Source organism: Bicyclus anynana, chromosome 12 (genome assembly GCF_947172395.1).
Source record: "Bicyclus anynana chromosome 12, ilBicAnyn1.1, whole genome shotgun sequence".
NCBI lineage: Eukaryota > Metazoa > Arthropoda > Insecta > Lepidoptera > Nymphalidae > Bicyclus > Bicyclus anynana.
Window position 1 is genome coordinate 10,797,992 of NC_069094.1, and position 27,230 is coordinate 10,825,221.

The 27,230-nt window shown below is 33.7% G+C and overlaps 2 protein-coding genes across 3 annotated transcripts in view; one reads left to right on the forward strand and one right to left on the reverse strand.

Moving 5' to 3' along the window:
• Positions 1–12,598, reverse strand: part of LOC112054663 (odorant receptor 7a-like) — a 14,146-nt gene extending 1,548 nt beyond the window's left edge. The window contains exons 1-4 of the mRNA XM_024094517.2: positions 10,130–12,598; positions 5,792–5,888; positions 3,948–4,061; positions 2,390–2,545 (exon numbers count right to left, since the gene is read on the reverse strand). Coding sequence (XP_023950285.2) covers positions 2,390–2,545; positions 3,948–4,061; positions 5,792–5,888; positions 10,130–11,064 — 1,302 coding nt within the window. The 5' untranslated portion in view covers positions 11,065–12,598. The remainder of the gene's footprint in view (positions 1–2,389; positions 2,546–3,947; positions 4,062–5,791; positions 5,889–10,129) is intronic.
• A 2,011-nt stretch (positions 12,599–14,609) lies between these two features.
• Positions 14,610–26,980, forward strand: LOC112054662 (putative sodium-dependent multivitamin transporter). Of its 2 annotated transcripts, none has more exons than XM_024094513.2 (10): positions 14,610–14,990; positions 19,495–19,617; positions 19,699–20,261; positions 20,344–20,440; positions 20,907–21,071; positions 21,527–21,684; positions 23,363–23,567; positions 24,108–24,302; positions 24,964–25,128; positions 25,508–26,980. In XM_024094513.2, exons 2-10 carry the CDS (start codon positions 19,501–19,503, stop codon positions 25,538–25,540), a joined length of 1,698 nt encoding a protein of 565 aa, XP_023950281.1. In that variant the 5' UTR covers positions 14,610–14,990; positions 19,495–19,500; the 3' UTR covers positions 25,541–26,980. The 2 variants fall into 2 exon arrangements, with proteins under 2 accessions (XP_023950281.1, XP_023950283.1); XM_024094515.2 differs by having other exon boundaries at positions 14,613–14,766.
• Positions 26,981–27,230: the final 250 nt, after the last annotated feature.

Consider the following 27,230-nt stretch of genomic DNA (forward strand, 5'->3'; position numbering starts at 1 on the left):
TTAATCTTTAAGTTTAAAAAAAATAATATCGGATATAATAGCTAATTTCGAGAATTTAATAGCTTTTGATTGGCAATAAAAGTACCTACTTTCAAACTCTTGTCTGTTATGGTTCATTGGAACCTTCGATCATTAAGTGAACGAAGATTGGAACTCAATTGTAACAATCAACGCAGTTATGATACATTGGATCGTCTAATGATATATGGGTAGCTGTACATTGTCAGACATGTTTGAATTAGTAGGTTAATATTCTAATAATTAACTTTCATGAATTAAATGTTTGTTATGGTTTACGATCAATAGGTATTAATCAAAGTTTTCACAAGGCTATGTACAGTATAACCTATTACTCATATATTTTAAACACCCAACGCAAAAACAGGGGTGTTAAAAGTTTGACGTATCTGTCTGTCTGTCTGTATGTCTGTCAGTCTGTCTGTGGCATCATAGCTACCGGACGGATGAAGGGATTTCAATTTAGTTTTTTTTGGATTAAAGGTAACTTAAATGCGAGTGTTCTTAGATATATTTGATAAAAATTGGTTTATAAAATATGTGGAGGGTAAAAGTGGAGAACCGAATGTCTGCAAATGTAGTCGAGTGGGGTCTCAAATGAAAGCGCACTGAAAGAGAATATTGATCGAGAGTGTAATTAATAATTTCATGACATTTGGAGGTGTATAAAAATTTTTAAATTGTATGTTATTGATAAAAACATTGAAACCTTGTGAGACAGCAATATCAGTCGGACTTGAATTAAGGATCTTTCAGATTATTCTCTTTTAAAAAACATAATTAAAAATCACACTAATATTATAAAGGCGAAAGTTTGTGTGTAAGTATGTTTGTTCTTCCTTTACGCTGCGACTACTGAAGCGATTTGGCTGAAATTTGGAATGAAAATAGATTTTACTCTGGATTAACATATACTTATCATCACGGAAAACACCATGGTTACCGCGGAATTTGTAAAAAACAATTCCACGCGGACGAAGCCGCGGGCGTCCGCTAGTTATAAATAAACTGACGTAAGTCCATTGCGTTATATAGATACAAATAGGTACAATGATATGTAAAATTATATGCGACTCAGCATTGCTCTTATTACTTTGAAAATAATATCGTTGATGCGAGTAGATGCTGATTAAAGGCAAAGGTTCAATCACCTACACTCGTTGTTATAGTGACACCTTTCTATCAAACCAAGAATCATGGAAAGTCCACACTCAATTTTAACCATTTCAATTGAATAACTAAAAATATCATAACTAAAAAAATATTAGCAAGAATGTGATTACATATAGAGTCAGTTTTGATGTGAAAAATAAAATCCGGAGATTACTCCGTACAACACCAGAAACTTTACCTCTAATAATATCTTTTTAACATAAAAATTTAAACGACTTCAAACACGTATTTCACTTACTTTGATTTTAACACAAAATTACTAAACCGATTTTCATGAAAATTAAATGGGGCCAATCTGAAGTATAGTCTTTCAAATAAAAAGATTTTTTATAATTGGTTAATAAATGACAAAGTTATGAGGTAACAAACATTACAAAAAAAAATAACATACGCGTCGAATTGAGAATCTCCTCCTTTTTTTTGAAGTCGGTTAATATTAGTAAGATTTTGACGGCCTCCGTGGCGCAGTGGTATGCGCGGTGGATTTACAAAACGGAGGTCCTGGGTTCGATCCCCAGCTGGGCAGATTGAGATTTTCTTAATTTGTCCAGGTCTGGCTGGTGGGAGGCTTCGGCCGTGGCTAGTTACCACCCTACCGGCAAAGACGTACCGCCAAGCGATTTAGAGTTCCGGTACGATGCCGTGTAGAAACCGAAAGGGGTGTGGATTTTCATCCTCCTCCTAACAAGTTAGCCCGCTTCCATCTTAGACTGCATCATCACTTACCATCAGGTGAGATTGTAGTCAAGGGCTAACTTGTAAAGAATAAAAAAAAAAAAAAAATACTGACTGTGTACGGGGTTCCAACCAGTTTAATAAAGGGTTATTTATCTCTAGAGATACGTTTATGTTACACTCCCCTTGTAACTCTAGGGTTGCAAGCGTACATGTATTAATTAATAAAATACTAAATGACACCTTTTTGTTTGCCCGCTTTCATAAAATTAAAAAATTTGTTAAAAGATGATAATTCAAATGTATACTAATATTATAAAGAGGTAAAGTTTGTAGTGTTGTAGGGGATAATCTCTGGATATACTGAACCGATTTTGAAAATTCCTTTACCACTAGAAAGCCCCGTTATTTGTGACTGTCATAGGGTATATTTTATCCCCGTATTCTCACGGGAACGGGAACTACGCGGTTGAAACCGCGGGGCATCGGCTAGTTAGTGTATATGATGTAAACAATTCCTTACAGCTAGAAAACAGCGGTTGTCCATGTTAGCGAAACCGGCCGCTGTCAGCTTCAGAGGCCGTTGAGCTCGCACCATCATCATCGTAAGCTGCCGGCGAAAGCGAGGCGGCATTCGCTCCCACTTGCACTCCATAATCGCGTCTGATACCCGACCAGCCTGTTTGGTTATTTCTTTAATTGGAAAAACTTGATAAATATAAGCTTAACTGCCAATTAGCTACCTAGAACGGCTCTATTTATTTATTTATTTATTTATTTGTAATGCCAACAATGACAGCAGAAAACATTATATGTAAGTAAGTTACAAAATTCTTGAACTACTGCAGCCATCTTTTACAGGCATTCACAGCACTGCAGAGTCCGGTTAAAAACTTAAAGTAAAAGATTAACCTACAATCTAAAATAATTTACCAAAAATTTACAATAATATGTATTAAGGTTTATCGCGTGATAAGTATTTTATATTTTTTGATAGTGTAATTAGAGTAGGTTTTCTAATTTCTTCATCGGCGTTAGGGTTCCAAGATGGTTCTTTGTCGTGCCAGATCAGAGTGATCATCGTCATTGTGTTTCTAGGATTTTTGAGGAAGCTGTCTCAAGCACTTCTTCAAGATACCTAGGTACCGTATGAAAGATGCTATGTTTGAGAAAATTGTAAAAGCTGAGGTTTTTGATGTGAAACATCTATAGCCGCACGTAAAATATCTGGCGTGGCGACGCACGCCGTGGTGACGCGTCGCCACGCTATATGATGGTATATGTAAACGACATGGCGACGCGTCACCATGCGCATTACCAATTTCTGGCGTGGCGATGCATGCCGTGGCGACGCGTCGCCACGCTATATGATGGTATATGTAAACGACATGGTGATGCGACGCCATGCGCAATCGACTGTGCGTTTCTCTCCCACTGTTATTTTCTGCATATTACTTTTATAAAATAATATCGACGTTTCACATCTACGCGTTCCGTGACGGTTCACATTTTTTTAAAAGTATATTACTAGGTAGGATTATTTATTTGATGAAGATGAAAGATCTACAATAAGGTAATTTTATGTTAGTTACTTAAAACAAAAATCTTTAAATGGTGTTGTTATTTTTAAACTTCTGGATTTCTCTTCTAAATTAACTGGCTATTGTCCTAAGCTTTATCGTCACGTGCATCATCTGAGATTGCAGTCAAAGGCTAACATTAAAACCTTATTAGATAAAGATACAACAACAAAGTAAAGTTTCAACTTACTCGTCATTATCAACCCATATTCGTCTTACTGCTGAGCTCGAATCTCCTCTCAGAATGCGAGGGGTTAGTTCAATAGTCCACCACACTGGCTCAATAGGCATTGGCAGATTTCACATACGCAGAGAATTAAGAAATTTTTCTAGTATGCAGGTTTCCTCACGATGTTTTTCCTTCACCGTTTGAGACACGTGATATTTGAGCCCCGGATTCGAATCTACATCCTCCAGAATTGGAGACAGAGGTCATATCCACTGGGCTTTCACGTACTTACACGTAACTTACTCGTAGTTATAGTTAATTAAAGTTCTTACTTGATAGGTCAGCTCATTACCAGTAAAGCACTGTATAGCGAGTTGTATAATCATAGCAACGAAGAAGGCCAACGAAGTCACTAAGCGGATTGACTTAAAACTGGAGGCGTCTTGCTGCAACAGAATTACCTAATGAGGATATTACTGCTAAGTACAGTTAAGTTGGATAACTTTGCTTTTCAATGAAACTTTAGAAGTCAACGGAAACTGGGTGCATAAAACTTTGGATATGTCTTTATCGAATTTAACATCATCCGTGGATGTATTCGTTTATACTAAAAACATAGGTTTTGCAAGTTTGTAGGAAATAATCTCTGGGTCTACTAAACTGATTTGGAAAATTCTTTTACTAATAGAGAACCACGATATTTGCGAGCAGTGGCGTGCATTCCATACATGCATTTAAGTACTGCATACCCTAAGAGTTGTCTTCTTCTTCATGCTTATTAAATACCGATTTTTCCAGTTTGCTTAATTTTATTACTAGTGCATACCCTAATCGATACCTGCCACTGTTTGCGAGTGACAATTTTATCTTCGAATTCACACTGGAACATTCTATTTATATATGTCTATGTCTATATGATTCGTCTTATAAATCCATATGTATATTATATGGCTAAGATGATAATTTTATACTATAGATCAGTTACGTCCCTACAAAATCACCGCAAAAAGTGATCCGAACAATACGCTACAACACTGAGACTGAGCGCACACATGCACGATTTTGTCTTTAATTCCATTGTTTATTTATGTATATATAGTTTTTACACTTCCTGAACACACAACTCGACGTTATAGACGATACTTAGGTATTATATGTTTAAATAACGTTCTTTGTTGACCACAACTAACATTGAGATGTGGAAATCCTCATTTTTCATGACCCTAGTAAAACTTCTAACAGTATTTGACATCGTTGGCTAAGAACAATCTTGATCAAGTCAGAAGAAAACTGCATCTACATTAGAAGATAAAAAGCCACAAACATACACATTACAAACTGTTCTAGCTACCAAAGGGTCAATGTTACATGAACAAGTGGCATGCGGCTCATACTTCATAATAAAATATTTGTTGGTATGCAATTGATAATGCAATTTAATATACGTTAATAAATCACACCACTGATACTAAACATTATCTACTGTATTTATTAACTATAGTATTTTTATATTTTCATGCGTGAAGAGAATCGTAGATTAGATACTGATGGATTTTAAAATGTTAATAAACATTTATAATCACCTACATTTTTTAACTCTGATTTTTCTCTCTTATCATTATCGACAGTGATAGAGAACTCTTATCACTTGAAAATGCTAGGGGGGTTTGGAGCTTAGAACCATTCAGTTGCTTCAACGTAGATTGGCGGACATAGAGTGATTATGTTATGTTTAATACTCATAAAGATCACTGACAGTTATTGATAAGAACCTTACCCGGATTGTCTGCGTAGCAAAATAAGAACTGCACAAATAGTGTAGAGTCGAGATTTTTACTGATAATTCCTTGGCATAAAGAAGAGACCGACCTAGGATTCGAACCTAGAACTTCAGAATCCTAAGCCACATAGGCATAACCACTAGACCAAAGCAGTTAGGACCAACTAAGTCCATTGTAACTGCCACAAAACAAAACACATAAGCTAATTCTTAAATCCAAGGTAACTGCTATATGTGAATTAAATTGTAGATATATTATGTGCATTAAATTACTGTAGATACAAACATTACGGCTACACAAAAAAAGGTGTTGATAAAACCAGCATTCATCTGTACATCTGAAAAAAGCAATTTATCTGAATTATGCAAAAAAGTAATTTGACTGTGATATCTCACCGAAACTTGCACCATTACCACGCAAATCGCAGCCATGCTCGAGAGGAGTTGAGTCATAAAGCCGTAGGAATAAGTTGACGCGAATTTCTCAACACAACTGTAAGGAAATAACTATCTGAATAAAATGGTATATTATATCAGGGAATAAGACGGGAAGGCTTCTTTAACCACCAAATAAAATTTCGTCATATATCTTTCAACCAGAATCACACCAGTGTTTTAATAATAAATATATTTTAAGTAGTAGATAGGTATTTTTTTTTCTTTACAAGTTAGCCCTTGACTACAATTTCACGTGATTGTAAGAGATGAAGTAATCTGAAGATGGAAACGGGCTAACATCGTACTAGAACGCTAAATCGCTTAGCGGTACGTCTTTGCCGGTAGGGTGGTAACTAGCCAAAGCAGAAGCTTCCCACCAGCCAGACCTGAACCAATTTGAGCCTCAATAGCTCATCTGTAAGAGCGGTCGGGCTCATCACCGAGGGGTGGTGGTTCAATCCCCGTCCCGTTGGTCTATTGTTGTACACACTCCTAATACAATCTTTCCCGACTAGTTGAAGGAGAATGGGAATATTGGTCATATTTAAAAAAGATATGGCAAATATTCTTAAAAAAAATCTGTCTTCTTTTCTTTCTTGTTCAAATTCTTGGCCTAAGGCCTTACGTTTTTCGGCCTGAAAGTTGACGGGCACAGGGCATTCCTTGCTTGTTGCCTGACTGGTATAGATGATAGCTTAGTCTGGGTGCATAGTGCGAATGAAGAATGCCCAAAAATTTCATTAAATGATTTAATGAAAGTTTCTACATAGAAACTAAATATTTTTTGTGGTGTTTTTGTTAACATAATAGCGCAACGGTTGGGAATTGAACCTACTAAAAAGATGTAGAAGGTCGACGTTACACCAACTAAAGTCCCTTATTCATCTAGATTCTAGATACTCTATGTCTTTAAACACCTATATATCTGTCACTAACTTATCGAAAAATATGAATGAACACTTTCATTTTGGAGGGAGGTGAATATGAAATGAAATGTATATTATGTTGATTTAGGCGTGCGAAAAAAGTAACCGACTGACAATATTGAAGCGGTAATCCGTTGATATTGAACCATGTCTCATAGAAATGTGGCCCCCTTATTGCCTATTATATTGCCTGATTTATACTTTTTTGGTTGATGAAACTAGAGTTTTCGTCAGACCTCTAGCAATAGTAGAAAGTATAAAAGATTCCCGTTTTAATAAAAAGAAAAGTAGTTTTTGTTTTGTTTTTCTAGAAATATGAGCATGAAATAGGTGATTACAAAATGACTTAGTTTTAATAATTATTTATACAAAAAACACAAACAGATATGACAATATTTGTATGCTTGTCTGTCTGATTGTTTCCTGAGTCAATCTTCGGATAGGCTAAATCAATCCCAATGGGACTTTCACTGAAAGATAGAGTAGATTATTAACCAGCATATATGCTAAATGAACCCCGGAATCTTTCCGGGATCGGGATTTTAGTGGGAAAAAAAGCGTCCTTTTTAATGAGCACCGCCCGATATAGATCAAATACGCCCCAGTATATCACCGAGATAGATTGAATACACCCCAGTATATCACCGAGATAGATCGAATACGCCCCAGTATATCACCAAGATAGATCGAATACGCCCCGTATATCACCGAGATAGATCGAATACGCCCCAGTACATCGCCAGATTCGAGCAAATGTAAAGTATAAGAAATTACCAAAATTCACGTAGACAAAGTCGCGAGCATCAGCTAGTTAAATAATAAAGTTAGTGTACAGAAAATATCTTTAAGAAATTTAATCTAAACAGTGTCCAAAGATGTTTCGGAAACAATTGTACTATTTTGACTCGATTCCAAAATGGGTTTAATGTTCATTTCCTTATGTTCTTTTGCTAGTGACAATATTTTCTGTAGAGACGAAGTTTGTCGCTGCTTGGCATGGTGTACGATGCTAGCTAATTTACGTCTCACTATATTGCAATTTAAGGTTCGTTGACTTGTATTCTGCTTGCTTGCCAGAAGTTAAGTTCAAGTTACAGACGCGTTTAAATCTTTTAATTATACAGCAATTACACGATGTTAAAAGTTCAAAACAAATTGCACTTTAAGATAGATAGATATAGTAGGGGAGCCGTAGAGGGGATTTATGGATTTACGAGCGAGTCGAGCGAGTCGAGCGAGGCAGATGAACATAAGGGAATATAATAAATCTGTAGAGAGGTCAATTCTGTAGGTACATGGAATATATTTCCAAAATAACTATCAGGGGGTGATCAGTGATCGATACTGATGCAAAAAATGCAATCAGTGTTTGTCTGTCTGTCTGTATGTTCGTTATAGAAACAAAAACACTCGACGGATTTTAACGAAACTTGGTACAATTATTCTTCATTCTCTTTGGCAGGTTATAGTATACTTTTCATCACGCTACAATCAATAGGAGTAGAGCAGTGAAGGGAAATGTTGGGAAAACGGGAGAAGTTACTTAATTTTTACAGCGATACTACTGTAAGTAATTCAAGAGGTCTAAGGGCGGACGGAGTCGCGGGCGTTCGCTAGTACAAAATATAAGTACAAATCAAGCCCATATGGAATGATGGCTGCATTTCCGATCTGGACAGCTGACACAGAGAGCCGAGGACAGATGTTTTGCGCAAAAAATGAGCCCTTTAAATTATTTATCATCGATCAAGGCAGCAGTGAAATATCTCGGTCTTTTTTAGTTAACAAAACATCAGTTAAACAATAGAACCTGCTTTTTGGAAATTGGTCAATCTGATTAATAATAAAAATCTATTATAACTTTTCCAAGTTCAGAATTGAGCTTTTTGTGGTATGTTGGATGTTCCTACCTATATACTACAATGCGGTAGGAATGGAGAAATATATCTAAAAAAGGTTACAAATGCAAGTGAATTGAAGCTAAAAATAAAAAAAAAATATATAACCGAAAACAACTTTAATTCAGTTACTGATTTTAGTGTTATACAAGTAGATAGGTATACAACGTTTATTACAGTAGTTAAAAGTCGTAATTTTTGGACGAAAAAACGAATATGACACTCATTCGTTTAAATAATTAATGAACTTAAAAAACTCCGATGAATATTCGCTCCACGATTCATGAAAATAAATTTTGCCTCCACAATTTCTGGTAGGCTTGCATTGCTAGGGGGTGTATTAAAATTAATGCCTTTGAAACACGCTCGGAAATTATATCAATGTTCCTTACAGATTGTACTTTATTTTATAGATAATACTTTATCAAAGCTATGAAATCATCAAGAGCAAGGGTTTGTGATTGAATTTAGTACAGATTTTTATAAAATACTATGTTAGGATCACCTTACCCTTACACCTATCTACTCTACCTACCTATCATTAAAGACAGAATATTTGTGATACAAAATACAATAACGATTTTGTGTCATTACGAGTTACAAAGGACTAGTAGGTAACTAACAATTTTTATTGGTAATAAGCATTGAATACGTACGTAGTGCATAATAATTCAATGATAATAAGACAAAGTCATCTTTGCACCAAAGATGGATTCATGACATCTCTCTTTCGGCTGTTTTATTAATTAATTTATATTACGAGTAGTATATGATTTATGTAACACAGATTACCTACTACTATTCAATAGATAAAGCTTATAAACGAATCGGTGATTATTAAAAACTCCACAAGTAACATGTTTTAAGAAATCATTTATGAAGAGAGAATGAAGAGTGTAATATTTTGTTATATATTAATAATGTTACTTGTTGGCTTTTGGAGCTATATAGCGAATAGTAGATGCATCATGCAACCCACAAAATAAAATAGGAAATGGACATTCCATAAAATTATATTGTAATGTGCTGTGTATTTTAAATTTTTTTATTGCATTGAGTTATTCGAATTTAGTGTTAAAACAACTTATGTAGCACACTGAGTGTAAAAAAAAAACACAAATAAAAAAAAATCGCTGATAAAAAGTACCATACTTACACATTATTACATACCACATTATGAGAATTAAAAAAAAAATGTAAGTTATGGCTGGCTGCATAATATATTAATTACAACATATGGCAAACACAAATATACAATATTTGTTTAAATAAATGGTTTAATGTCTCTCTTGAAAAATTAACTCATTGTAACTTGTGGGGTTTTAACAATCAGTGATTCAAATATATCATCATCATTATCAGTACCTAATAGGTTTCAAACTTTAGGCAAGGCGTTATACAAAGAACTGCAGTAACGCAAATGTGGTACAAGTGTTCTCTATAACTGACTAGTAGATATATCTTGCACGAACCTTATTAGCGTTTGATGTTGACGGAAACAACTCTTCAACGTGTTTTCTAACGCGTTCTCAATTTCTTCCTCCGTGCAATATGTTCTCACAACTCTTTCGTAATAACACTCAACATCCGTGTTATGAGAATCGTCAATCATATCTGGGTCATCTTTGTCACAATTGACTTCGTTGGTTAAACGTTCAATTGTGCGATCGTAAGAAGTAATTATTGCCTCCTGTAGTATCACGAATTGAGAGCTCATATGGAGTATCACTGAACCGATAAATGTGTCAATGGTCATTACGATGTGACCTGTCCACAAAAGACCTACTGTTTCCAAAAAGAAAGTCGAGATGTATGACTCATTACTTTGGTAGTTCCACGGAATGTAAATCGGCTGAGGAAGAGTCCGCGGAGGCTTGAAGGAGGTATCATTTAACCTTGCAACCTCAGTCTTCCATTTAATATCTTGAACAACACCGTAGACGTTAGTATTCCCAATAGTAATCCATCCGAAGAAAAGAAATGTAGCGGTGAGTATTCTAGTAGTTTTGATTGTCTGCCGATTCTTCTCATTGTTTTGATAAAAACGTTGCAAATCTATCTCCAGTGTCTGTACGATGTCTTGAATTTCCTTATTTTTGAAGAAGAATATGTACAATTTGATAAGAGTCAGATCATGGGTGATGACGAAGGAAAGGCTAAACATAAATCGATCTAAATCCTTTTGTCCCACAAACGGGTCAATCGTCTCGAGTCCTACGAAACCAGCTACCCAAACGACTTCAGTAATTATAGCATAGTAAAGGTATAGTCCTGGAAAATTACGGGTATCACCTTCATCGGGGTGATGCCACCAACCAAGTCCAAGGAATCTGAGCAATAAGTAATGAACTCCAAAATAACGTCTTGGTGCACGTAATTTTTTTAAAGGTTTTTCAATATCCGCCATGGTTATGTTTCTACTTTTAAATGTATAGTGACGGATTATCGAGTTATAAAGTGGAGTATAATGTGAAACATGATGAGTGCTACATACATATTTAATAAGTAGGGGTTGAGCTTACTTAGGTGAATGGTGTAAAATGGAAGAGGTAAGAGTGTTAAGCGAAAGAAGTTGGTAATACATAATACTGATTGGAATCGCTCTAGTGGATATTTGCCTCTCTATTTCGCTCTATATTTGCCAAAATCAAATTTTCTTTTAACATCAATGAAACGACTATCAAGTTTTATAATAATAATAATAAATAAAAATCATTTAGTTGCAAGAATTATTGTCCTTTACCTTTCACAATTACCAAAATAAATGAAATAAAATTAAGAAAAAAAGAATACAATCAGTCACAATTACTAAATTAAATGAAATCAGATTAGAAAAAAAGTAACACAAACAGCCTTAATTACCAAATTAAATGAAAAAAAAAATAAAGTTACAACTACAAAATAATACAATAATTAGAATTAAAAGTTAGTACGAGTATGTCATTAAGAATTAAGTCAAATATTCCTTAAGGTCGTAGAAGCACTTAACAATAAGCCATTTATTTAACTTCATTTTAAAATGAGGCAAGCTTAATTTCAAATGTCATCAGGTAATTTGTTAAATATTTTTACAGCCATATCATATTATGCACTTCTAATATAGCTTACATACTTTTGGTAACACCAACCTTTTACCGTGTCTGACTGACTTATTGACAGTGACTTCACCTCTTCGTTGAAAATATTTTGGATGGCAATTAACAAAAAATATCTCTAATGTACATACATATATGGCAAGAACGGTCAACTGTTTAAAAAAGAGGTTATAGCTATCCAGCTATCCAATGGCTATAGTTATGAAAGCAAACTATTGTGAATGCAAACAAGAAATTATAGTCTGGCTAACGTTGATAACACTGATGATATGCGGGCGACGGGCGGAAAGACTGCACGGGTGGGAAATGACGTGCATCAGTCGTTGGATTTTCATTCATCGCAACACGCCCCCGCCCTGCGTGCAACATCGGGAGTGTTACGAACGAAGTTGCCAAACTATACTGAGCTTTTTGACAAAGTAAATAAATTTTATTTTGATTAGTAACTTAATCTATAGCTACAGTATAGAAAATTACTTGGCGTATTACACTGAAGGTATATTTTGTTTTTGTACATACCGGTTTAAATAAAAAGTACTTAATCGTTGATACGTTTTTAACGGTAATATAAAAAAAAACATTAAGCTGCAGCTTAAAATAAAAAGAATTTAAACATTGATGTAGAGTTTCAAATGTTGACATTTTTAAACAATATTTTTTTTTATTTCTAAAGTTCACACTATATAATATTATAAATTCGAAAGTAAGTCTGTCTGTTACCTTTTCACGTCTAAACCATTGAATCGATTTGGATGAAATTTGGTACAGAGATAAATTAGAACTTGGAGCAGAACATATTTATTTTTTATCCTGATAAAGTGCTTGGTTCCCACGGGATTTGTAAATGAGGAATTTCACGCAAACGGAGTCGCAAGCGTCCGCTAGTATATTATTTATGTTGTGTGAGGGATTTGTATACGAAGTAACTCTTTTGGTCTCTCTCGAGCACTTGAAACGCTGGGACGCAAGGAGGTCTAGACTCTTGAAAAACATAGTTCCCGTATAATTGCCCTCTAAAGCAGGGCGTTTAAACACTTGCTATGTTGCCTGACACCTTTAGCTGAAAGCTGTGATTTATTAATTAGGCTGGTAACTATTAGGGGAGTTCTATTCCCTTTGTAATAATGGTGCTCGCATTTGACACTTTAAACGTAATTCATAGTGCTCAATAATGGTATAAAATTATTTACGTTATAATAATATATCTTTAAATTGGATTAAAGCTACGAACTAATAAATTATCTATTAGTATCAGGTGTGTAAGTAATAAGTTGTTGTCTACTTACTCAAGTATATTCGTGATGACTACTTAATTTAATGAGGAAACATTTTAAGTATGCGACTATATTATTTATTTACATGTTTTTTACGTATGCTACACCAGTGGCAGTAAATTGCAAGTTTCTATGTAGCCCATGTAGCTTTTTTGTCAGTATAGCAGTGGTCACCAACTAGTTTCACTCGGGGTCCATTTTAAGAAATGAAATAAAATGATGATGATGATTCACATTCAGTCCTGGAGATGTTCATCAATAAGTTGAGATCGAAATTTATACGGCGGGGGATATATTTTTTTGGTTCGCACATGAGGGGTCGGCGGTCCGGACGACGACCGCGGTCCGCCATTTGGTGACCCCTGCCGTATAGCATCTAATTGCCTTGAATTTACACCTGTCTCACCTAAATGGGCGTAGAATAGCTGATTGTACAACGTGTCCCTAACATCCTAGCGACATAGCTTGTCCTAGGAGGTGTTGGTATAGAGGATAGTTTTTCACTTAAGAGTAATATGAACTAGTCTATCTGCTTGTTTCATCAACTATTAATCTATACTAATATTATAAAAGGAAAGATTTGACTGGTTGTTTGTAGTTATATAAGTATTTTTATTACTAATATCCATTATTATTCCCAAATTCCTATTCTATTCATTAAAACTGATTCGTTCGGTTAGTTAGCGATAGCTATAACTAGAGATCTGGGTTCTACTTTAAGTTTTACGAGCTTTAGAAGAACCATACACCGTTTACCAACCGTACGTGATAAAGCGGTACTAAGAGTCGCCTATAGAGGGCGTTAGAACTTGTGGTTGTCAAAGTTCATGATTTTAGTATTTTGAACGCCCGATTAAAATGTTAAATTATTCTTTATACATTTGAATATAAATGAAGGTATGATATTAGAATAAATAAGCTTAAAGAGTTATTTATAGAGTATCTAGACATAATGCTTCACGTTGTGTAACACAATGATGGTCGTACGATTCTTACGTCAATCGGCACGTAGTGTTTTGTGAATCCGTCAAGCGATAAAGCGCTTTTTAAAAAGTAAGTAGCTATTATATATATTGTAAATAAAATTATTAATAAAAATCTTGCCTTACTTAATAATATTTACATTTAAATAAATATTTTTTGTAAATAAAAATATTTTGTCATTAGCCATGGTGCATAACTATAAACTATTTTTAAAAAAATCAAGCTCTTTTGAAAATAATGGTTGCATTAAGATTTTTACTATCAATTTAGCTCTTGAAGCATTATTTTTATTATATTTGATTATTCAAAAGAAATTTAAAGCAATATATAACAGATTTTTTTTTAAATTGTTCACATTTATTATTATCACCTAAAATATCTACATTAATTTCAAATTAGATATACCATAATTTGAATTGATTATTCTAACATATTATAATATGTTATATAATTATGTTAGGATAATCAATCCAACCATTATAATATCTCTGAGTCTGACTCTACATTTACAATAAAATTAACGCCTGCTATAAATGTTGCAGCGCTTACATCGCTGGATTTATCGTTAAGTCTTATGTCATTTGTACCACTTTGCTTTTTTTCTACAAGAAATCTGAACATAACCTCAAAATATTTGTAGTTGTGAGGTTATACGTACCACAATCGTTTAATTAAACATGCAAACAAATGGACATTGGCCTATACGAACTTCATTTCATTCCAATGGAGGCACTTCGCGTGAAGAGACGTTTATAGGTACTTATTGTGCCTTAATTATGATACCTTGTTAGTAAAAAAAATATATACTATGAACTATGTTGTAATAAAAAAATAATAGTTAAATATATTTTCTAAAATATTGTGTAAAATTGTGGAGTGTACTTATAATGCAGGAATATCGAAAAATCTAGATTTTAATTCTGCACCGGTGAAAAATTTACGGGTTATTAAATTCAGTTCTACAAATTCTGATGAAATAGGTAAGTGTTCAGTTAATTATAACCATGCTTCACAGTGGTGTTATCTACTTTAATAGAGTTTTGATTATTTTTTACTACATGATTTAGTTTAAATATAACGACTCCATATATTATATAAAAATTATTACCTAGGTCTACTTTATGTACTTTAGATAAATAAATACTTACTTAATTTTTGGTCTGATCTCATCTGCTGAAATGCTGAGTGTTGTTTTTAGGTTTCATGTAGCCATTTGAGTTTCTTCATTCCATTCCACTATATTTTCTAAAATCAGATCGTATATAGGTATCATTACAGTCATCTTACTTACTAGACTTCAGACTTACCTACAACAAATTACATCGATATACCTACATTCAACCATTCAAAAGTGGTGCGAAAACGGACATAATTATTATAATGGCACAGAAAACACAATTATGTACAAGTTATAGGTATAGATTCATTAATCTGTGGGTATAGAGGAATAAAATATAAAAGTTGAACAGATCAAGGTTACTTAATTATTGTAAGTAGTCTTATCATAAGGATACATTATATATTACATTAATCATTTTTAAACCGATACGATGCAAGCAACTTATTATCAAATTTTTAATTATGTACGTAGGTACTCAGTAATCAGAGTAAATTATTCTAATTACTTAAAAATTACTGCAAAAATTAAGAAAATCTCATATGAAAATCACTGAACCATCTTCTGAAATTGGTCCATGTGCCAAAAAATATTCAGTACGTAGGTATGTAGTATGTACCTATCTACTTACTCTTTACTACTGAATCTGCGATTTAATTTTTTTAGGGTTCTGTAGTCCACAAGGGACATTTATAGTTTCGTCCGCCCGTCTGTCAGTCCGCGGCTTAGCGTTCAACTAGGAATTTAGCATGAGTTTGTAGGTACATTAAAAATGTGAACGTCGAAAAATAAAATCTTGAAAATATTTTTTTAGGGTACCTCCCCTATATGCAAGTAGGAATGAATTTTATTTTACCTCGTTTATCGCATAATGTGAAGTAACGTTGGATAGGTCTTTGAAGGATATGAAGGGTCTTTTACCACTATTTTTCGATTTAGTGATCCGTTTGTAAAATTAATAATAATATATTAATAATAGTATTAAGTTTTTAAGAGCTAATTTTTGTTATAGTTAAGTGTCCACCCTTCTACCAGCCAAACGGTTGTTTAAGAATACGAGAAAAAGTACACGGAAGTAGGATCATATATTATAATCTATATAATATACCTACTTCCGTATATGATATATGTAAAATGAAATTACAAAAATAACTAACAGCTTGGTAGCAATTGCTGTTTAAAGAGCTTTAAGTAGTCAACTCAATTTAAAAACGTAATTGAAACACGAAAAATGCATGCAAATGCAATAGATATAAACTTGTTAGTAAGATAACTCGGATTCTGTTAAAACTAGAAAGCTGAAATTTGACATGGTTTAATACACGTCTATGAAATAGTAAAAATAATATAAATAAAAAAGTTTTTCAATTTCACCTCATCATTGAATTGTTTGAAATGTTGAAGAAATAGATAGTTTGTACTACGAGTATAAGTAATAATATTAATATTTATTATTATTGTTACTTATAAGTTTTTATATTGTAAGCTAATTTTGGTAGGTTCCTACCTACTTAGTGTATATTACAGGAATCATTACAACTTCCTTTTCCTTATTATGTTTAGTTTGAAAACCAATAAACATGTTTATCTTGCTACACTGTTTAATATATTGCTATACTAGAAAACCTAGGTACTGTTCATTAGAGTTCTTTAGATCGTATTATTGTCACCATGATGTCATTTTCATCATACAGCTACTTGCAACTGTATGTAGACTCTATTACCATTGTTGAGGCGATTTATTTTTGGGCGTAAAATAAAAGTTGGAAATTACATTTGTGTCTTGATACATAAAATTCAAAACTACTTATTAATAAATCTACATACCAACGTTGCTAACAACAGTGTTCTTGATTTTGATGGTCCGAAAGTCCCCCAAAGCCGAGGTTCGGTTCAATTCAATTCAATTTAATCATTTAGAAACTCACAAGATAGCTGTTCGTCTACGCTCTTATAAGTAACGCTGAGTTGCGTGGCAACTCTTCGCTAGAGATCCTTAAAGTTGTAACAGTTTTTTTAAATTGCCATGAAACTAAGTAATTGGCGAATGGGAATATGACTTAATTTCAAATTATACCGGGAAAAATATGTATAAAGCAATATGCTTTGCTCAATAGTATAAATTGTCTTAAAATCGTTAGTAGTTAGTAGCGCAGCATTAGATAAATAAAGGCTACAAGGTAAGCTAAAATATGTAAATAGATACCCATTCAGTTTCGGGATTAGTGCTACTGTTATAAATGGCAAGTCATTGTCTCCGTATCGAAGTAAATCCTCTCAGCATGCATATTTTTTTGCAATCGGTACCAACATTTATGTGTTTGTATGTGCTTAAGCAAGAAGTGAATTGAGGCGACGCCATTTTAGGTAGGTTAAATACCTAATCCTTTTCAAAGTGCGTTGGTACAAAATCGATGGTTATTATAGTAGATGGTTAGTAAATCATCTTGTATATTATTTAAATCACGTAGGTATCATCTGAAAAACGAGTAAGTAAGTACCTATCTACAATCACATCTGTCTGTCTTTATACTTAATTACTTATTGAATCAATCGCATGAGAAATTAATGGTACGTAGTCGTACCTACTTATTTACGTGCTAGGTACGTACTTTTGAATTGTGTAATATTATTAATATAGGTAGCTTCACGACTAATATATTGTTCTTATCTTATAGTTCTTTTAAGTAATACTTATATGTATGATTTATTAGAATTACTAATTTATTCTTACTCTGAAAATAATACTACTGGCTGATATTAACGGTCGGCTAGCTCCAAAAAAGGATTTTATAAAATGTACTAGATAAAGGGGATTTTACATTAGCGGATGAAGCCCTCCTTCCTCCATATGACGAATTTAATACAAAATATAGGTATATAACACACATATTTTTTGTGTTATATTATATACAGGGTTTTGCGGAGTATTTCCCATAACTTCGACGTGTTGAAAAATCCACTTAAGGGAGCCATACCGCATAACTAATCTTTTTTAAACTAAAAAAAACTTTTTAGGTTTTCATACAAATTCAAATAATTTCGACAAATGTAACACACGCCTTTATCTATCCTTGCATTTTAAAATACGTAATCGTAGTGGTAAGACTCAATATCGACGACGTATTACAACTAGCACTCCTCACTTCACTAGTAAGCTACTTAATGATATTTATCAAGTAGTAAGTTTGGCTAGGTCATAATATAATTGACACAATTTAAGATCTATTTACAAAAGAAATATTTTTTACACCAAAAGCATTTATTTTAGAACACATGTTTCAAAAAATATAACCGTAGAGTTATGGGAACTACTCCCGTGCACCCAACGAGCAACAGATAACAAAATTATATGAGCACTAAACAGGCTAGAGATAATTTTTGGATCTCACAGGTGAAAATGGAATTCACCTGTGAGATCCAACAATAAAGTACATTTATAATATGCACTATCGGTTTCGAAATACATATTCAGAAGTAAACAAGTATTATTACAATTAAACTGTTTCACGAGGTAATGTAACCTTGGCAGAGTTTAAACGTTAAAATGGCCAATGAACTGGTCCCGCCTTCCTTGAATTACAAAAGTAGTTACAAATAAAAACTGGGAAACTACACGTAGTTTCTTTTTTACATTCTAACGAACCAAAGAAATATGCGAGGAATTATAATTTATTTTTTCGTGTGACATTTTCATCTGATTTAAGGTTATTCCGTAACAATTCAATAACATATATAAATACAAAAGTAATGGTATGTACCCGTTTAAATAATATTCATAATGAACAACCACGAAATAAGTTTAAAATCATAATCATCATCATATGATAATAATTTATTTCTTCTATTAATTTACGATATTTTATGATTTTTAACAGTGTTCAATAATAAAAATACCAAAACGCTTTTAAAATATTAAAAAACGCTCCTTTGTTTACAAGTTTTTTTTTAAGGTCCAAGCACCTAAAAGTCTGGGTAGTGACGAACCTGCTGACTACTACTAATCTTTTCTATTCTAGGAACTGTCATTCCGAACCGGTGGTAGAATCTCCCACAAATAGACAAACTTGATGTTTAAGTTTTAAAGCCTACTTTTAATAAACTCAGAAACTGAATATTATCGATATTTCTTGAAAGTGAATATTATTGATATTTCTTGAAAGTGAATATTATCGATACTATTCAGTTTCAGTTAGTACAGTTGGAAACGTAACGTGGAAACGAACAGTTGGAATTGGCTATTGTATGATGGTAATAGCCATAACCTTTAGCAGATTAGTAGCCATAAGTGGGCTTTATCGAGTCTTCTCTTCTCGATGTACAAAGGTTTTTTATCGATAAATATAACGCAACTACTTTAATTTCAGACAACAATGGCGCAGACAATTTTTGGAGTATGGGACTACGTCATTATGGTAGCTACAATGTTAGCCTCAATTGTGATCGGACTTTATTTTAGATTCAGTGGAGGGAAACAAAAAACCAATGATGTTAGTTTTATTTTTATTAAAACAAATATAAATTTACGTTCAATGAATACAAATAATTTATGTTATCTTTTATCTTTCCAGGAGTACCTTTTAGCTGATCGCAACATGTCAATATTTCCTGTAGCTGTTTCATTAATGGCGTCATTCATGTCTGCTATCACACTATTAGGACTGTCAGCTGAGAATTATTACTTTGGAATGCAATTCGCTGTAATAAACATTGCTTATGGCATCGCTACACCGGTTGCCTCTCGGCTCTATCTGCCAGTATTTTTTGGATTGCAGAAAACTAGTACTTACGAATATTTAGAGTTACGTTTTGGACCTCAAATAAGAATGTTGGCATCTTTAACGTATACCTTACAAATGGTATTATACAATGGAATAGTTTTATATGCACCGGCGATCGTTTTGGAATCTGTAACTGGATTGGATAGATTGATTTCTATTCTGGTAGTTGGTTTAGTTTGTACCTTCTACTCGTCGCTGGGTGGTATGAAGGCTGTGCTTTTTACTGATTTATTACAATCATTCTTGATGTTTGGCGCAGTATTTAGTGTAGTTATATTTGCATCGGTACAACTTGGAGGATTTGAACAGATTTTTATCAAAGCTCGAGACGGTGGGCGGTTAGATTTTTCCAAGTAAGTTTACCACTGAATTATGACATAACATGACATTACATAGTTTGAAATAACTTAATAACTTGAACATTTTGTTATTCAGTTTCAGCGTAGATCCAACAGAGAGACACACGTGGTGGTCGCTTATAATTGGTGGATGTATTACATATCTATCTCTATACGCCGTAAATCATACACAGGTGAGAGAATGACAATAACATAATCTTTGTAGTTTTGTTTTTTTTTTTACAAATTAGCCCTTGACTACAATTTCACCTGATGGTAAGTGATGATGCAGTCTAAAATGGAAGCGGGCTAACTTGTTAGGAGGAGGATGAAAATCTACACCCCTTTCGGTTTCTACACGACATCGTACCGGAACGCTAAATCGCTTGGCGGTACGTCTTTGCCAGCCAAAATTAGTTGAAATTAGCACATTTTCAAATTTTACCAGTTTAAAAACAAACTACTAAAATAACAACTTATAAATGTGCTTGTAAACCAAGGTGCTTGATATAAACGAATCTCTTTACATTTCATTTAGAATTCCTCAGCTTGTGTTAATCAGCAGGCCAATTAAATTTTAAGTGACAATCTCCACAAGCGTAACGATCGTAACAAATGGAATATTCCAGTGAGAAAAATAATAGAGTAATAAATACACAGGTGCAACGTCTTCTCACGGTGAGCACGTTGGACCGTTCGCAGCAGTGTCTGTGGTGGAGTTGGCCTGTGCTTTCAGTCCTAAGTATTGTGACCTGCATAAGTGGTTTAAGTATGTACGCTGTCTACAAAGACTGTGACCCGCTGGCCAGCAAAAGAATCACCGGAGTAAGTAGAGTAATATTTTTAAAGCCTCTTTAAATTTCTATTTTCTCATGGTAATGTTAATACAATCATAAAAGTACAGTTGGAATTAGCTATTGTATGATGGTAATAGCCATAAAGGGGTTCTAAGATTAGGAGCCGTTAGAAGGTCAAAAACTGCGAAAATAAAACAAAATGGCGGAAGGTCATACAGAAATCTGTAAGATTACATACGGTGGATATAGTTATTGTCGAAAATCTGTACAAATAATAATAGCTTTTCAGTCTGTAGTGAAACTTCTTCTTCAAGTTCTTCAAGACTTTGTAGTTTAATTCAATTTTTTTTGCATATCTACCCTTCAATGTAATTCCGTAGGTATTTTGCACAAAATTCAAGTCAACCAATGCACAATTTTTTTGCCAGTGTAAGTTAAGTGCTAAATATTGATTGAATGGTAATTGTCTCTCTTATTTGACAGGCTGACCAATTGATGCCGTTTTACGTGGTCGATGCAATGAAATCAATGCCTGGTCTGGCTGGGTTATTTGTGGCTGGAATATTCAGTGCGTCCCTATCGACCATATCCGCTTCTTGTAATGCATTGGCAGCTGTCACTCTTACGGATTATGTGGGCAGGTAAAGGTAGGATACTTTCGAAAGATTCATTGAGATTGAGAATTTATAGAGACTAAACAATGATCTCTAGAAAGTGAACCAAACTTAGTGACAAGTAATAGTAGGTACCCCTAGAACGCACAAAAGACATATCGTAGGTATACAGATACTCGTATTATCTTAAATCCCGTATTCCCACGAGAATGGGAATTATGAGGGTAAAACTGCGGGGTTGCAGAGCATAATCATATGATAAAAGAATATAAATAAAAACTACACAATATTTTATAAAAATATCAGTGCACTTTCCTGTAATAGTTATGCCAAAATAATTAAAACTTAAATCTTTTTAACATAAGAATGGAATCGACTTCAAAGAAGTATTTCAGTTATTTTGATTTTAACACAAAACTACTAAACCAATTTTCATTAAAATGAAATAGGACCAATCTGGAAGTATACTCTTTCAAAGGAAAAAATAATTTTTAAAATTGGTTAAAAATGCCGTTATTATGTAACAAATATTTAAAATATATACATATATACGCGTATATATGCGTCACATTGAAAACCTTCTCCTTTTCTGAAGTCGGTTAAAAATAATTATATGTGATAGGATATTAAAAAAATATATAATAATAATATAATAATATCGTTTATTCTCTATAAAATCGTAACATAATATTAATAGGTAAAAATAGCTTAACACTATAATTAATGGATGAGTAACAGGTATCTAAACTAAGAAAGAACTTGTATTATAGACATCTGTGCTCTATATGTATATGAAATTCTTATTTTATAACAAGATACTAATATTAATTATTTTTGGAGTTTACTCCTTAAGAATCGATTTTTTATATATAAGGCGCCCGGTATGAGAAAAATCCGAGGGGTAAAACCAACTGAACTAACGAAAAAGTGTCACGTTTTTGGTGCGCACCTTTAGTGCGCAACTTTCTAATTTAGCTGTGAGTGTATTGAGACGTACATAGGGTATGCTGTATAGGCGACTATACCTATATACTATATGTTATTGGGCTTGTTTGTTTAATGATTATATCATTGTAGTAGAGTAAAATATATAATGTGAAGTATATTATAAAGTCTATTAGTTATTTTACAATTCTATACATTTAGTCTTCTTTAACATAAGTATTACTAAAGCCCTACTCGATGTGCACTGTTTACCAACAAAAAAAAGTGTGTATGTTAAAAAAAACAAAAAGTTAGCTCGAAGCACGTCTCAATACTCGCGCCTTGTAAGTGAAAGGTGCGCAACCGAGGTGCAGCAGGCCGCGGCGTGCGCACCCGCCTACAGCGTGAACATGGGTGCGATGTGCAAGTTGTTGGCGGCACAGCGCACGGTGAAAGGTGCGCAGAATAGGTTGCGCACAAAAAACGTAACGCATGTCATTTCATAACTTATTGGAGTTTACTCCTTAACAATCGATTTTTCATTTATACCCCTCGGTACGTTTTTTGTGCGCAACCTATTCTGCGCACCTTTCACCGTACGTAGCCGCCATAGCGTGCACATGCCTAGCGCGTCCGCACGCACGTGCACGCTGTTGGCGGGCGCGCACGCAGCGCTGCACCTTGGTTGCGCACCTTTCACTTTTCAGGCGTTGCTATTGAAAAGAGTAAACTCCATTCGTGCGACGGAGCTGACACACTTTTTTTTTATATTATTGTATAGGTGGTGTAGAATAAATCCATCATACGTACCATGGCTGACCAAGTTAGCCGCATGTGGTTTTGGCCTGGTGTTTCTGGCTTTGGCATTCATCGCTGAGCACTTGGGAGGGGTGCTGCAAGCTTCACTGACCATATTCGGCGCAGTTGGGGGACCCCTATTGGGAATATTCACATTGGGAATGTTCACTACGTATGCAAACGAGCGCGTAAGTTGTTTTTATTTAGTCTTTTTTGATTGTTTGTGTTTTCAAAAATATATTTTCATATTTATATTTAACCCGCGTAATTCATTCATTAGCGTGGGGTATGGTGTATGTTACTCCTTATAACATCAGCCATCTGCAAGATCCCGTCAAAATTCGTCCATCCGTTTCAGAGATTAGCTTGAACAAATTCTAAAAGTAAATTTTTTGAAATAAGTTTCGGATACACTTACGTTGAAAGAACTTTGACGTTGGAGTCCCAAGGTCCTAAAGTGCTGGAATGGCGACCTCGCACTAGAAAGCGCAGTGTTAGTCGACCCATCACCAGGTGAATCGACGACATCAAGCGAGTCACAGGGATTCGCTGGATGCAGGCGGCTCAGTATCGTGATGTTTGGAAGTCCCTACAAAAGGCCTATGTCCTGCAGTGGACGTCCATCGGCTGGTATTATGATGATGAAAGAATTAAGTAGGCTACCATATAAAATCATACCTGTATAATTATTTCAGTTTTATATTTTTATTGATTCATATACTTTATAGGGTGTATCCGTGGCACTTCTCACTGGTATGGCCGTAACACTTTGGATTAGCTTCGGTGGACCGCGACCATTGCCAGTAAAGCTGCCAGTCAGTGTCAAAGGTTGTCCTGGCAACGTGACGTTGAGCGTTTTATCCACGCCGCCGCCGAGCGATTATTTCTACATGTACAGGGTCTCTTATATGTGGACTAGTCCGGTGAGTACGCAAGGTTTCAACTTTTACAAGGTTTTAACATTATCAAGTTAAGTCATCATCATTCATCATTCTTTCACTGTTTAGCATGAGTCTCCTCTCAGAATGAGAGGGGTTAACCCTTAGTCCACCACGCTGGCCAAATGCGAATAGGAAGACTTCACACACGTTGAGAATTAAGAAAATTTTCAGGTTTTCTTCACCGTTTGAGACAGTGATATTTAATTTCTTAAAAGGCACATAACTGACAAGTTACATATGTGCTTTGATTATATATACGTATATATAATCAAAGCATATGTGGTACATTCCCCGGAACGGAGTCGAACCTAGTCCTCTGAATCGTAGGCAGTGTTCATATCCACTGCTATCACGTCTGACAATATATCTGTAGGTAGGTAGGATTTGCCTATATCATCTATAAGAAAAAATCGTGTCGGTGTACCTCCTTGGTCGATTGCTCTAACTCAGATGTTACGTATTAGTAGGTAGTAGAAAATAGTTCAGGCGGGAATCAAACCTAGGACTTCTGGGCCCTGAATCCAGTCTCTTAAAACCGTGGCGTCATTAAGACTTTTTAATATGACGTATTTTTTAAAATTTCTGTACCTAATAAGTAGCTACCTAATGTGTGTTGAAAGAAAATTGTTGTTAATTTTTCCAGATCGGCTTTATTTGGGTGCTAGTGGTGGGGAGCATTGTCTCGTTGGCATGGAAACAGCAGCATCCGTGGCAGAAGGTGGGTCTGGCGCACCCAGACCCTGCGCTGTTCACGCCCCCTCTCGCGAGCAGACTCAGAGCTAAATATGACAAGAAGTCCAGCGTACATGTATGAAGCTTTTAATATTACATTTACCTATTTGTTACTAGACCCCGGTTTCACTCGCGTAGCTCCCATTCCCGTGAAAATACTGGAATAAAATATTATACCTTTGTTACTTGCTGATAATGTAGCTTTCATTCGTGAAAGAATATAAAATCGGTCCAGTCGTTTCGGAGTATATTCGTCACAAATAAAAATCAAATATTAGTTTACATTTAGACTAGCTGTGGTACTTGTATGGAGTATCGGGATATAAAGTAGCTAAATATATTTTTCATAATAAATGAATAAAGTGTGTGCCTAAAATAAATGAATTTTATTTAATTATTTATTTTATTTAAAATATTAATTATGACTTATATAAAATAATTCAATATTGTTTCAGTGCGAGCTACTCAAACAAAACGGTCAAGAATAAGGTTCGTGACACACCTAGTTCATATTGAACGGGATAATAAATATAACGTCATTCGTCAATCAAATTATTAATTATGTAGTTACTTAATTAATTATCCACATTTAACCACATTACAAAAAGGCAAAACATGTAAGTTATTATGATTTTTAGATTAATTTAGCTTATCTTAAATATACCAAAAAAAAAAATAGTGTAAATCTACTTAATTTCGGTAATTACGCAATTGTTTTTTTTAAGTTTAAAAAAAAAAGGGTTTTGTAAAATTTCACAATATTTTGGTTTTGATTGGCGAACGGTGATAACTTAATTAAAGTATTTTAATAAAATGACAAAGGTTTCTCCTAAAATTTATTTTTCTAATAACGAATTGTTTGTAGGCTTAAAGAGAGTGTGTATGTATCTAAGTGTTGTTGTATTGAAGTTACTTAAAAGTAAATTAATTAAACAAATAAAAAACCCTGCACTGCATAAACTGCATAAAGTATAAAAAAACTGAAAAGAAAAAAACACAAGGTCAGTCCAGAAGTGTAGAAAGCAATTAGAAGCAGTCGGGTAAAAATATTGAAGTGTAGACAATATTGTATGTAATTAGATGAATTCTTTGGAATTTAATATATTACGAGGCCTAAAAGTATTATTAGTTTTACTATAATACTATATTTATTTATTTTATAATTTGTTCCTTTCAGTTATAAAAAAAACATTCCTTTTAGTAGTTTCTAAAGAAACCATAATGTTATATCAATTGTTACATATTGTTAATACGAATAAAATATTCAAATTCATATGTTATATGAATGTAAATATTTTTGTACCTTCTTAAAAGTTGTTACTTGATTAAACTTGACGTAAACTTGATTTTACTTGCATACTTAGGTACTTTTACCTAAGTATGCAAGTAAAATCAAGTACTTAATATGTATAGTTATTATTTATTATTTTTACTCAAATGATAAGCACAACAAACATATAGTGATATTATGTATATCTACTTAAAAGTAATTCAAAAGGCTTAATAAATAGATCTATTATTGTAAGTTTTTTATTGCATATTTTAGATAAAAATATATTATCTGTATATTTTAAGACCATAGACAGAGAAGTAAATAGAAAAAAATTACAAAAAATTAAACAATAAGGTATATGCATGTAATACAATATTAATTGGTATTTCTTCTGAATTGAATTTAAGTGCCTATTCCTTATTGGTTGATATTGCAATGACATGACATATAGACTTATAATTTGTTTGTTCCTATTTGATGAGATAATGAATGAAAGGTCAATCAAGGTGCATTGCACAGAGTACTTTAGGTACGAGGTACTAATTCATAAATGCTGATGGTATGTTCTTTGGTAAGTACCTACGCAGGTGGTTTGGTGGCACTAAGTGTTTTATATATACATATTTATACAATAAACTATGTATAAAAGTTAGAAGGTTGTTTTTTTTATGATGTTTAATTTAACCAAACCATGAATTTTTATTTTTCAAGATAAAAAATACTTAAAATAAGGTTTTATACTATAACCCGACTACGTAAAAAGGGGTCTAAAAAGAATGAACCAAGAAACACCTTGAAAAACATGAAAAACCTCTTTATGTTTCGTTCTTTTTAGACCCCTTTTTACGAGTCTAATTATAATTTTAAAACTTAATTTTTTATTTAATACTTTTGATTTCCAAATC

What these genes read in the sequence shown, in the direction of transcription:
- LOC112054662 (XM_024094513.2), top strand. Translation starts at nt 19,501, where the DNA reads ATGGCGCAGACAATTTTTGGAGTATGGGACTACGTCATTATGGTAGCT. An exon ending in CCAGCAAAAGAATCACCGGA is followed by an intron (nt 21,072 to 21,526) that starts GTAAGTAGAGTA and finishes CTTATTTGACAG; the next exon opens with GCTGACCAATTGATGCCGTT. An exon ending in CTTACGGATTATGTGGGCAG is followed by an intron (nt 21,685 to 23,362) that starts GTAAAGGTAGGA and finishes ATTATTGTATAG; the next exon opens with GTGGTGTAGAATAAATCCAT.